Below are 13,032 nucleotides of genomic sequence, written 5' to 3'. Positions count from 1 at the left end.
CCGCCATCTCCAGACTGGCTGCGGGTTCCCATGCCCGGGCCCAGGCCCAGCCGTGGTGAGGGTGACAGGCCAGGCCAGTCCCAGGGGGACCCAGAGACCTTGGCGAGCCTTTGTCCTCTGATCCGGAGGGGCTGGCGCGTTCCAGTGCGCACACGGCCCCTCTGAGGGCGGGGCGCCTGCACCCCCAGGCTCTCTTGGCTGGTTCCCACGGCCCTGTCTGCATGACGCAGGGGTTTGGGCTGCTTTTCCTGAAATGGGCTCCCTGGGGCCTTGTGAACACTCCCCTCCCAATCCCCCTTGTTCTCAGAGGGATCCTGGCGGGCAGGCGGGCCTGCCTGGTGTCCAGAGCTGCCCGGGGGCCAGTGTGTGGCTGTCTGCTAGCTTTCACCTTGCTGCGGCCCTGTGAGGCCTGCAGAGAAGCCCCAGAGAAGGGGGTGCCCAGGGGACCCCACTGAACTGCTGGAGTTCCCACACCCCGGGCCCCACAAGAGGGCCTCCCCACCTGTCCGCCCTGGTGAATTTCCTGTCTGCCTCTCGTGGGCCTGGGGGCCCTGTGAGGACAGAGCCAGAGTGGGGCGCTCCATGGTCGTGGGCAGGGGTGGGGGATCGGCACAGTCATCTCTCTCGCGTCTGTCTGGTGCCTGGAGCTCTATGTTTAAACAAGACTCGCACTCCAGCTTGGGGTCCGTGGGAACCCTCTCACGTGGCCCAGACACCTGCCATCGCTCTTGGGCGGATCCTGCCCGGCAGTGTCTGCTGGGGGAGCCTCCTCGTGCCCTGTCCAGCGGCACTCGCTTTCGCCCACCAGATGGCCCCCACCCCCACCCTTACCCTGTATGACAGCCCCAGGTGTGTCTCTGGTCAGCACCATGTCCCCTGCTTGCCGGGGCTGGTGGGTGGCTGAGACCACTGTGTGGAGTCTGGGGTCTGCCCTCCCAGAAGGGCTCCCCCGTGTCTGTTCCCTGCACTGGCCGCTGGCACCGGGCAGCTGCCCGCACCCGTGGGGCTCTGGCCGCCTCACTCGGCTTTTTGCTGTTCTGGAGACAGGCGGGTGGCCCCCCTTGGCTCTCCAGAGCTGCGTTGAGGGCCCCATTCCCGACGGGATGTGTGGATGGCATGGGCAGGTGGGGCCACTGTCCCCTCACAGTTACCCCTGAGCTGTGCCTGTCTTGGGGGGCCCCGGCCAAGTGCCGTGTGGAGCCAGCAGAGCCGGCGCCTGCTCCAAGGCGCCTGTGGAGAGGAGGGCAGCGTTCGGACAGCATTTGGTTGGGTGCCCGGTGCAGCTGCAGGCCTGATCTGGGAGGCCCTCCAGCAGACAGAGGCTGGACAGACCCAGGAGCTCCACTGAGGGGGCCTGTGTGGGTTCACTTGGGGCAGTTCGGCGGGAGGGAGGTGACGGGGGGTGGGGGCAGTCCAGAGGGGCTTGCAGTAGTGGGTCGGAGCCCAAAGCTGCCAGATTCCCGGCGGAGCTCCCCCCAGCCCCGACACTGTGCCAGGAGTGACGGCAGGGGGATGCGGGGTCTGGGATGCTCCACTTTGCTCCAGGGGAGTTGGACACTTTGTAGACAGGAAATGAGACCCCAGACAACCCGGGAGCTCCCCGCAGGACGGCCCAGCCACACCTGTCCTTCAGAGGCGTGGGCAGCCCAGTGAGATTGTTCAGTCTGAGTTCAGGCAGAGCCGCTGTTTTCTTGGGGTTTCAAGGCTACAAGTCACCCTGTACATCCAGGAAATTCTGGGGACAGGAATTCCATCCACTGTCTCGGGGCGATGATGCTTTCATGTAAGGACACCAGGCTGGTTGTTGTCCACAGAGCTGAGTAAACCCTTGATGAAAACAGAAGCTTCCAGACGTCAGGGCTAAAAACCATGGTTCTTACGTGAAAACCCAGCCTCTATTTCAAGCCTCGAATTTCATCCTTGGCAAAAACAGAAGCTGTTCTGCATAGTGGTGTCTCCAGCCCACAAGTGCACGTGTGTGTGTTCCTGGGTGTGGACCCACGTGCACACACGTGCAGGCAGTGTCAGCGCTTCAGGGTTGTGCCTCAGGTGGGAGCCAGTTCTAGCAATGCACTGAGGTCTGTCTCGCAGCCTGTGTGCAAAGAAGCTGCCCGTGAATCCGCAGGAGACAAGGAGGCGTGTCCTGGTGGGCAAGCGGGACAGGTTGAGGAGAACGGCAGGTTCGCTCCTTGGAAGGAGCCCTTGTTGGCAAAGACCTCTGATGCCCTAGAAGCCAGTGGCAGCCGCAGCAAAGCATGTGGGGGTGCGGGATCTGTGCAGACCGGGCATGGTGGAGCCGCTAGGGGCTCCCCTGGGCTCTCGGGAGCAGCTGCAGAATTCTGAGAGCAGCAGGCGCCTCATGGCCCCAGAGCTGGGCCCCTGGCAGGTGGCCTGAGCCTCTGTATCCCTGATGGTGGGACAGATGTAAAGGGATGTACATTCCAGAACATTGCGTGGGGACTGGCCGGGCTCTGGGTGCTGCGCTGAGGTGCACTGTCCAGCTCTCTGCGCCACCCCCGGCCCTGCTGATCACCCTGTGACTGGGCAGTCTCGGGACCCAGGCATCCTACTCGGATCACATGTGGGTGGCGGGCTGGGTGAGGTGCCAGCTGCCTCCGAGCCCATGCTCATCACGAGATCATGGCCTCATCTGGTGGGCAGAAGCGGCCTCACGCATCCCCCGTCCATCTCCCAGCTTAGGCTAGAGGTGAAGGGCAGACAGAGTGCAGGCATGCGGACCCAGAAACAGGCACTCAGGGTCCATCTCTCCCCCAAGGAGCTTATTGGAGGAAATGGGTGCTGCCTGGAAGGAAGTGCAGGCTTCAGTTGGGTGGGTGGAAGGAGGGGTTCATGGGAGTCTCCCTGTCGTGCCCCAGGGGTGGTGTGGCAGCCTCCGTCTCCCCATCCCCCGAGGGACCTGCAGACCTGCTGGCCGTGGGCCACAGGGACCCATGTGGCAGCCCTGGGGTCCTGTCTCAGCCTGGCCCCTGGGGACCTGGGCCAGCTGTTCTCAAACCCTCACCTGTAGGTGAGAGACTGTCCCTGTCCTGATTTGACGCTCAGCTCCTCCAGCCCCGTGTGCCCAGCACACTGGCTCTGCTCCCCTCAGCACCTCTGCTTCTGTTGCAAGCCTCTCCCATGAAGGTGATGGTCGCTGAGGTGTGTATCAGTGCCGCTGCCACCCCTAGAGCTGGGGAGCCAGGAACTGACCCCCCATGGGGACTGGCTGACCCCCTACTGTGTCAGCACCCACTGTCAGGCTGGCGCCTCATTATGGAGCAAGTCTTTCCAGCCCTGGGTATTAAGGAGCCATTTCACCGATGTTATAGTCCAGAACAGGCAGGTCAGACACCATGCTGGTACCCAAGGACCCTTCTGAGACCCCCATGTTTCATGTCTATTGTACCAGGTTGAGGGGGGGCCCCCGTGACACGTCTAATGAAATATGGATTTGGCCTTATTTAGGAAAAGGGAGGAATGGAGCTGAGGCCACTCTGGTTTGCTGGGGCCCTGAATCCAGTGACACATGTCCTTTTAGGACACAGGAGTCACAGCCAGAGGTGCCAGGTGATGGTGGGACAGAGGTCGAACCATGCGGCCACAAGTCCAGGACACCCGGGGCTCTTTGGGGTAGAAATGGTCAGCTGGGAAGCCAGCCCCCTTGTGTCCAAGAGCCAGTATGTCCATCTGGGTTAAAGAGCAGCCCACCTTCCCCAGCTACAGCCCCTTGGGTCTGCCGCGTCCAGGGGCAGGCATGAGAAGCCTGGGTTTACAGCTCTGGGCTCCTGGCATTGAAGGGGAGAGCAGGTCTCTGGCCCAGAGCCACGTCATGGGGTGTCCTATCCCCCAGGCACAGACAGGTAGGGGTGCTCAGCACAGCTGAGACCCAGTCTCAGCACAGGTCTGCAGAGCCACCAGTCCCATCTGAGGGTCCAGAGGAGGGCCCTGGGGGCTGCATTCCTCACGCCCAGGGCAGAGCCGAGCTCCCTTGGCCCCCACGCCCTCTGCCCCGGGTGGCTCACAGGTGCATTTAATCTGTCGCATTTTTGTCTGTTACCATGTTTTGCTCCAGGAACATTCCGGAACTTGTGGCTTGACCTCGGTGCCATGCTGTCTAACCCAGAATTCCTTTCTGTCTGCTTGTCCTCTGCCAGGTGACGTAGCCAATCTGGATCCCAAGTCCTCCTTTGAAGGCACCAAACTGGACGTGGGAAACATCGTGCTGGCGCTGTACAGCGGCCTCTTTGCCTACGGGGGATGGTAGGTTCTAGAACTCCTAGGCCCCAGAGCGCCCAGTAACCCACATATCTCGGTTGTTCGTGGTGATTCTAGAGACAGGAGACCCCTCACATCCCAAGGAAGCACAGAGGGGCCCCCATAGCAGCCCTGGTGCTCTTCTTGGCCCCCAAGAAGGGGGCCCCCAGATAAACCTCTAGGGACACTGTTGACCCTTCGGAGACTGCTGCTGCCCGGGCATGTGGGGAGGAGCAGGACCATCGCCGTCTCAGTAGGGGCCTGGGGGTTGTGGGGTCCCCTCTCCCCGCCCAGGGCAGCCGGGAAGGGTCCCATGGGACCTACATTCTTTTGTTCCAATGACAAAAGGAATGTCGAGTAAAAGTCTGCTCTCTGAATTCTAGGAATTACTTGAATTTTGTCACAGAGGAGATGATTAATCCCTACAGGTATGTGTGTGATCAGAGGTGTGTGTTTTCATCATTTTCACCTGAGAGGAGGAAGAAGCCTGGCTGTATCCAAGAGCCCATCCTTGGGCCCAGCCCAGTGCAGTGCAGGGAGGGTCCCTGGGGTTGGGCTCACGGGGGGCTGTGTGACCTTGAATAGCATACTCCCACAGAAAGGGTAGGAAGCCCACTTCACAGATACGGGCTGGGTTGCTGGCCCATGTCTGCACAGCTGCCCTGCCCCATGCACCGCCTTCCAGCCACGTGCCGCTCCCCCTGCAGTGAGGTGTGGGCTCAGCCACTGAGGGGTCGGCTGGCCCTGTGCTGGGCCTTGTTTTGTTGACATGCCCGCCCGGTCCCCTCAGAAACCTGCCCCTGGCCATTATCATCTCGCTCCCGATCGTCACCCTGGTGTATGTGCTGACGAACCTGGCCTACTTCACCACACTGACCCCCGAGCAGATGCTCACGTCGGAGGCCGTGGCCGTGGTAAGATGCCAGCCCTGCCCTCCAAGCTCAGACAGGAGCAGAACGGGCCCCTCCTTTGCAAATCACCCTCCTACCAGGCGGGGTTGAGCCAGTGCTTTGCCAGGCCCGCCGGGCGTGCAGGGTACTGGCTGCGCGTGGGGACCACAGGAGGCTTTAATGGTGCTGGTGCTCAGGCCACCTGGACGGTTTTAGATTGGCTCAGCGGTGCTGGAGCTGAGGGGCTGAGTCCATTACACACCTCCAGCCCCACCTCAGAGGCTGGTCCACCATCTGAATAAATACGGAGCTCCTCAGGGAGGGTCGTGTGGATGAGGAAGGGGACTCTGGGGCCGGGGGTGTCTCAGGAAGGGACTGCAGGGCGGGGGTGTCTCGGGGGCAGGGCTCACGGTCCGTGTCCATCCAGGACTTCGGGAACTACCACTTGGGCGTCATGTCCTGGATCATCCCCGTCTTCGTGGGCCTGTCCTGCTTCGGCTCCGTCAACGGGTCCCTCTTCACGTCCTCCAGGTGAACCCGGCCAGGGTGGCTCTGTCATGCGGGCCCCGTGGGGCCAGAGCAGGACAGGGTATGGGTTGACACTGCACACGGCTTCCCCACGTGAGTTCTGAGGGTTCTCTTTCTTGTTACTTTGAGTAACAATGTAGCCGTCAGGATGTTCACGTGACTTGGAAATAACCCACATCCCTGCCTAGAGGTGACACAGCTACCCTGTCCATCCAGACCCTCGTGGGTTCATCTGGACCTTGCTGGGCCGGGGCTGACGGGACCCCTCAGCAGCCGTCCACAAGGGACACCGAGGCCCACGGCACAGGCCCCTCTACCCCCACCTGCCTGGGTCCCTTGGCCGAGGCTGACCGCCGCCCCCTTGTCCACAGGCTGTTCTTCGTGGGGGCCCGGGAGGGCCACCTGCCCTCCATCCTCTCCATGATCCACCCGCGGCTGCTGACGCCCGTACCCTCACTGGTGTTCACAGTGAGTCCCTGCCCTCCAAGTAGGGGGTCACTGGCAGGTGGAGGACAGGCGTGTCCCTTGGGGATCACTGGGGGCTTTGAGATGGGGGGGCATGCCCTGTCTGGGGACCCCTGTGCTGGTTCCACCTGGTGTCAGCCAGGCTGGGGATCAGAGGCTGAGGTGAGACATAGACAGGTTAGCACAAGTGTAGTGCCCTTCATCACACGCGCCCCTGGATGCCAGAGAGCATAAGGTAGTTTTTTGTTTCTCCAGAATTAATACACGGTAGTTGTTAAAAAAAAAATCTGAAATCAGCATAGAGGCACTTGAAGCCAAACCTCCCGACCAGGGTAGACATGGCCTCTGCCACCTCCGTGAAGCCCAGGACCTTAGCCGCCTGCCATCAGCACATCCCTTTTGCTCTGAGGGCCCTCGCGTGGTGCGGACCACTTCTTCCGCTAAGAAGGGATGCGTGCAGTAGTCCCTCCCCCAGCTCATCCTGAGGTTCACGGCCTGCCCTCTGCTTGCAGTGCATCATGACCCTGCTCTACGCCTTCTCCAAAGACATCTTCTCCGTCATCAACTTCTTCAGCTTCTTCAACTGGCTCTGCGTGGCCCTGGCCATTGCTGGCATGCTCTGGCTTCGCTACCAGAAACCGGAGCTGGAGCGGCCCATCAAGGTGAGGGCTGGGCGTCCATGCTATCCCCTCCGCAGACCAGGGCTCAGGGCGCCTTCCCCAAGGGCACCTTGATCAGTGCATGAACACCTTCTGATCTGGACGAGGGACTGAGTTCGGTCGATGACTGTTGACAGCCAAGCGTGTGATTCCAGGTGCTGGGGTTCATTCAAGATCACAAATAACCCCCTAAAGCCCTGCTCTCCTAGAGCTTGTCTTCTGCCAAAAGAAGAAGGGCAGAAGAAGGCTGCCATGCCAGGCGGGTGCGGGGCACGGGGACTGAATAGCCTGGGGCAGCACTGAGCTGCCTGGCCGAGGGGATGGGAAGAGTGAGGATTGCCATGCTGTCTGGGGAGGGGCGGGCGCTGGCGTGACCAAGGATGGGGGTGCCGCGACAGGCTGCAGCGTAGGACATGTCCCCCGACTTTGTCCTCGATTGGTCCATTCAGACTGTCTGCCCCCTGTCCACCTAGCCTGAGAGGGCCTCTCCCTTTCCTCCACTTGGTACTGGGGGCAGCTCCCTAAGGGCAACTGTTTTTTTGCACAAAGGGGGCCACACACCTGCCAAGGCCCTGGCGAACACATTAGCTCTGTCCCCCAACAGTGGTGTTGGATCGAAGGCGGAGCCCCTCTGCAGCTGACACAGGCCTCTTGCCTGCTTCCCCACCTAGCAGTCCTGCAGAGGCCAGGCCCGGCCTTCCTACCTTGGACAGGTTCCCCGGGCGCCAGGGCGACCTCAGTGCCCTGGTCCACCTGGCTCCCTGCTTGTTGGGGGGGTGCTGTCCCTGTTAGGCCAGGCATGGTGTAGGCAGTCTGGGCTGACCTTATGGGACCCTTGCTCTCCCCAGGTCTCTTGCCAGTGTGTAGACAGAGGGTGGAGTCCGTGTGTAGACAGACTGCCTGGCAAGAGGCACAGTGTTTGCAGAGGGGGACGAGTGTCCCTGGGCCCCTGGCTGTGTGTGGGTGGGGCTCTCTGCCCAGCGGCTGTGTACCTGTGGTCCAGCCTGTCCACAAGGGCCCTCTGAGAAGGCAGGCACATCTTGCTTGTTAGTGGTAGCCATGGTCTTCCCAGAGGCGTCACCCCCCATCAGCCGACCGTGGGTGGGGGGGGCAGGGTTCCCTCCTTGTGATGTGGGAACCTGGGAGTCCACCCTCCTCTGACCTTGAGAAGCCTGCTTGTTCCTGCTCACCCGCTGGCTCCCGCTGGTCTTTGGGTAATTACTGCCTGCTGCCCAGTGCTGAGCTGGGTAAATGGAGAACGCAGCAGGGTCCCATTTCTCAAGAGGCTGGTGCGGCTCAGGGAGGCCAGCCTGGGGGAACCTCAGGCCCTGGCAGACAGCAGAAATGCTGCTCAGGCAGTATGGTGGCCCTTTTGGATCAAGAAGGCTCAGCCAGGCACAGGGCTGTCTGGGAGTCTGTGGGAGAGGCCGGGTGGGCCCCAGGGAAGGCCAGCTCCAGCAGGGGCGGAGGGAGGGCTCCAGGGGTGCCCGGGTCGTGGCAGGTGTGGACGGGAGGAGACACACGGAGGAGACTCCAGGCTCCCTGGCGTCAGCTGCAGCCCCCCTACCGGCAGGTTCATCTGGCCCTCCCAGTGTTCTTCATCCTGGCCTGCCTCTTCCTGATTGCCGTCTCCTTCTGGAAGACCCCCGTGGAGTGTGGCATTGGCTTCACCATCATCCTCAGCGGCCTGCCCATCTACTTCCTTGGGGTCTGGTGGAGAGACAAGCCCAAGTGGCTGCTCCAGAGCATCTGTGAGTCCCTCCCTGCCTGCTGGGCCTCCTCTGTCCCCCGAGGGTCTGTTCCGCCCACCTGGCTGTGCCCCTCTGACCTCAGTCCAGTGGCCAGGAGCAGCACAGTGGGCAGTGCCCCCCACCCTGGGTCACTGGCAGGGTTGGGGGCGGTCAGCATCAGGATGTGCGAGGTCCTGGCTGAGGGGCCCGCAGTGGCTAAGCCGGGCCTGTCTGGCGGTGACCTGGCCCACGTATTTCAGGATAAGACGCTGAGCCTGGCACCACCTAATCTCAAAACAAAGGATTCCAGAAAACCAGGCTGCTCTTGCCAAGTAACAAAATCCGCACCCCCCCACCCCCCACCCCCACCGTCTGCCTCCAGCTTAAAGCCAGCCAGCTGACCTAGAAAAGCAGGGGAGGAGAAAACGGGATCCCTCACAGTGGTCACGGGACTCGCTGACAGGCCTGTTCAGGACCTGCGCCGAGACCGCTGTTAGTGCAACGGGCTCCTGGGTGGGCTTAAACACCCCCAGGGAGCCGTCCCAGAATTGCTGGCCACCTGCCTGGGGCCCAGGGTGCTGTCCGTCAGTGAAATGATGTGAGCTGTGCCTCACACACAGGGCCCCTCCATCCTGAAACGCCCCCCTAGTGATGCTTGTGCAGTGTCTGTGGGTTCACCCAGGCCATAGCACACACATCCGCCTGCTTCAGCCCCTCTGAGGCCTGTGGTGGGCGTGCGGGCAGCCGGGCCCATCACCCCGTTATGGGTCCTGGGGTCTGAACTGGGGTGAGGGGTGGAGGCAGCTTACTTGCTGCCTCCATTCCTAGGATCCTCCCTTGCTAGGATCCTTGACCACCCCCGCCACCCTCCAGTAATAGTCCCAGCAGAGAGCCAGGGGAGCAGGCCATGCCCCCCCAGCAGGAGGCCTGGGGCCTGATGCCCACACGTGAATTCCTGGCTTCTCTTACAACCTTGGGACTCAGACAACTAGGGCTGGGTGAGCCCACGTCCTGTGCAGTCCTGACCCCCAGGCACCAGGCCAGGGCACCCGAGTAATGCCCTCTCCTCCCGGCAGTTTCCACGACGGTCCTGTGCCAGAAGCTCATGCACGTGGTTCCCCAGGAGACGTAAGCGACCAGAACCAGGAGGCCACCCTGAGAGAGCAACTTGGTCCTACCATCGAGGCAGCTCTGCCGGGGCCCCCACTGTCCCTGCCCCAGGGGGCGGCCGGGCCACGGTGAACCCTGGTACGAATTTAGTCCCCGAAGGTGGATGTCCGCAGATACCTCTCGAGCGTGGAGGCAGGAACATCAGACCAAGGAGGCCGCAGGCTTCCTCCCAAACCGGGCCTCCTTTCTTCTCACCTTTGTTTATTTGTATTATTTTTTTTTAACTTAAGTCTCGCGTCAGGTTGATATTACAAAGACAATTATTTTTTTAAGAAATGGGGTGGAAAAGTTTCTCCCCAAACGCTGTCTGCAGCACAGCGTTCTTCCGAGGGGCCAGGTCCTGTCACCAGATTCTAGACAGTGGCCTGGACACATGTGCTTGGCCTCCCTGTTTCTCCGTTGTTGTAGATGAAGTGACTTTCGTGAAACTAACCTCCGGGCTTACGTCTCGTTGCCTTAAAGCCCTGCGCTAGCTCCCTCCCCCGGAGAAGAGAGAGGCCTAGAGGCTTGTAGAAGCAGGGCCTTCGAGCTGGTGGACAGCGGTGCCTTGGCACCTGCTGTGGGCAGGGGGCTCCAAGCAGAGGTCAGGGGCAGCTGGGCCACCCCGGGCCTCCCGTCAGTACATGCAGTTGTGGCGGGGGGTGGGGGGGGCTACACCCTGTCACTCAGAACATCTCCAAGGTCCTGTCTGTACACCCCACCCTGAACGCCAGCCCGAGCAGAGGCCCGAGGAGTCCGCTGGCTCCTGTGGCAGATGGTGGGCAGTGCAGCCTCAGGCCTGTTCTGCATCAGTTTTGGAATCAAGCTCTAGCTCTTTCAAACCCTCACACTTGAAATCTGTAAGCAGACCCCTCGACCCCTCAGGGGCTTCTTATCTGTGTCCCATGAGGCTGCACCCCCCCACCCCAGGCCTCAAGGGCTGGGTCACAGCCCTGGCAGCTGTCTGGGGTGCTCCCAGCTCCTGGCCGAGGCCCCCTGGCCCCGCCCCCGTCACCTGTCCCTGGCGCCCAGCCTCAGCTCCCCAGCTGCACCTGCTCCGGAGGCCGCCTGAGTCCTGCTGGGGCCAGCAGGCACACCCGGCCTCCCCCCGCCCCCAACAAGAGGCTGTGCTTTTGTTGTTTTAGTTCCCATAGCGTTCTCCCCGGGAGGCAGCCAAGGCCCAGAAGCTCGTCTGGCGTTTCTGAGCGGGCTCTCTGTCTTCCACGGAGCCCACTTGGGGAGCAGTGTTACCCGCGGTCAGTCTCCCTCTAGGCCCTGCCTCGGCCTATGACCCCTGATCTTCTCACCAGGGTGGGGCTGAGCCGAGCTGCTGCTGGTTCCCAGGGGCCACGTGACCTCTGCGTGGCCAGTCCAGCCAGTCTGGGCTCTGGGGCCCCATGTGGTCCGATAGGCCCAGAGAGAGCAGCTTAGGGGGGCCCAGGATGGACATTGAGGCTGAAGTGGAGGCAGCCAGATGTCCAGCCCTCTTCCCCATGCTGGTCAGGAGACCCTGCCAGCCTGCAGCTCCCAACACAGCATCCACCGATATCTCCTCACCAAGCGAATCCTTTTAGGCCACGGTCCACACGTCGGGGGCCCGGCTCAGCGTCTGGAGGCAGAACGTCACCGAGGAAGCCAAAGGCCTGATGTGAGACTGTTGGGGCCTCAGTTTTCTTGGATGTACATGGGGTACTGCCCTCTGCCTCTCCACGGGGCTCCAGCAGCCTCGTGGCAGATTTCGGCCTCCTCCCGCGGGACTCTGGAGGCGGCACTTGGGTTACCTCGTGGTCCACCACCGGCTCTCAATGTGACCTGGCGGAGCACAGGGGCCAGGTGACTGTCCAGAGCTTGGTGGCCTCCCTGGGATGTGCGCCTAGGGGGTGGGGTACTGTCACCCCTGAGCTCCCTTTATACGGAAAGACCAGGGGTGTGGCTCCCCAGCATCTGTGAAGGCAGGCTGGGGGTCCGGGCACCCTGGTTCTGCTGCGTCGGCCTTCTGGGCCGACTCCACTCCAGACCACACTACTGACAGGTGTGCTGAGCATTCCTGCTTGTGGGTTAATTTTTTTTTTAAGCCAGGTTTTGGCATAACAGGCGTGTGTTTGTCCAGTCGTTGTGCTTCACTTCACCCTCACATCTCCCTGATGGGAGGGCGCCGTGTTTATTTATTGTGGGGCGATGAGCAGCTGTGCCGCCCCTCGGGTTCCGGCCGCGTCAGCCGCCAGCCACGATGTCGCGTGTGACTTAATGCCTTTCTCTGCTGTTAACGCTAATGTGTTACTCTTAGCTGCTTTGGGATGGGGAGTTTTGTGTTTTGTTGGGGGAATTTGTTTTTTAAGAATTGGAATTATAAGCACTGCTGATGGTCTTTTTGTCTTTTTTTCCGCGCCAAGTTCTGGGTGAGGGAAGTTCCAGGAGGAGGGTGGTGATCACACAGCTCCTTGCCCGGCTCATTTAGTCACTGCGCTCGCTCATTCACTCATTAACAGGCAGGTGAGCAAGGCCAGGGAGGAGGCAAGGGCACTGAGCTGGAACTTGGAGCCACTTCTTGGGAGAGGCATTGAAGCCGAGAAGAGGAGAACAGATGGGCTTGGCCTCCTGGCACCTGCAGGCCTTGGAGTCACCAGGCGGGGGTCGGCACATGCCAGCTTGGGGTCAGAGGGGAGGGCAAGCTTCCACAACACAGCCTCAGGATGGAGCAGGGCCGAGAGCCACGCCAGCCCTCACTTGTTGATGGCAAACTCCATTTCTTGCAGGGTCTTGCACAGCCAGGTGAAGGTGTGCCAGAATGGGAAGGGCGCCCCTGGGCTGCTACAGCCTGTCCATGGCAGCTGCTGAGCCAGCCCCGTCTGCTGGGGTGTGGGGCCTTGGGGGCCTCTGTGGCTGTGTTCGTTCCAGCCCCTGGGCTTGGGCCCTGGTGTTGCCCTCAGCAGGTCCGCTGCCCATGCCTTGTCCATCCTGCAGCCCCTCAACTGCTTCAGGGGCCCAGCTGGACAAAGTCCCAGATCAGCTCCGTGAGACATGGACACGTGCATTAATGTCCCCCGTCCATCCCAACAGCAGCAGTGAGGGGAGGGCATGTGCCTGCCACAGCCGCTGATGGAAACGGGTCTGGACACAAAAAGGATGGGTCTCCAACCAGCCCAAGCAAGTTGCCCAACACATGTGTGGTCTGAGCAGAGCTGGTGGATCTGGGTCCTCTGTGGGGGGAAAGAAATGTCCCTTGGGGGCTGGGAGAAGAACCAGGCATGTTCACCCAACAGCCTGTGTCACTCAAACCCTGGGCACCCAGGCACAGAGAGGATGTTTCTTTGGAGAAGGGGAAGAAGGTGGAGGGGTGCTGGCTCTTGCAGGAGA

General features: G+C 61.4%; 1 protein-coding gene across 3 annotated transcripts in view; it reads left to right on the top strand.

The window, feature by feature from the left end:
• The window catches only part of SLC7A5 (solute carrier family 7 member 5), a 28,780-nt gene extending 16,749 nt beyond the window's left edge, over positions 1-12,031 (top strand). For 2 of the 3 annotated variants that reach the window (XM_025268510.3, XM_025268507.3), the window contains 8 exons: positions 4,155-4,260; positions 4,638-4,682; positions 5,045-5,168; positions 5,572-5,675; positions 6,044-6,140; positions 6,650-6,799; positions 8,370-8,547; positions 9,603-12,031. In XM_025268510.3, the coding sequence (XP_025124295.2) occupies positions 4,155-4,260; positions 4,638-4,682; positions 5,045-5,168; positions 5,572-5,675; positions 6,044-6,140; positions 6,650-6,799; positions 8,370-8,547; positions 9,603-9,658 (860 nt within the window). In that variant the 3' untranslated portion in view covers positions 9,659-12,031. The remainder of the gene's footprint in view (positions 1-4,154; positions 4,261-4,637; positions 4,683-5,044; positions 5,169-5,571; positions 5,676-6,043; positions 6,141-6,649; positions 6,800-8,369; positions 8,548-9,602) is intronic. The other variant, XR_003104499.3, reaches the window with a different exon arrangement.
• The last annotated feature ends 1,001 nt before the right edge of the window (positions 12,032-13,032 follow it).

Source organism: Bubalus bubalis, chromosome 18 (assembly GCF_019923935.1).
Source record: "Bubalus bubalis isolate 160015118507 breed Murrah chromosome 18, NDDB_SH_1, whole genome shotgun sequence".
Taxonomy (NCBI): Eukaryota; Metazoa; Chordata; class Mammalia; order Artiodactyla; family Bovidae; genus Bubalus; species Bubalus bubalis.
The sequence above is the reverse complement of the archived record's forward strand: the minus strand, read 5'-3'. Positions and strand labels throughout refer to the sequence as shown.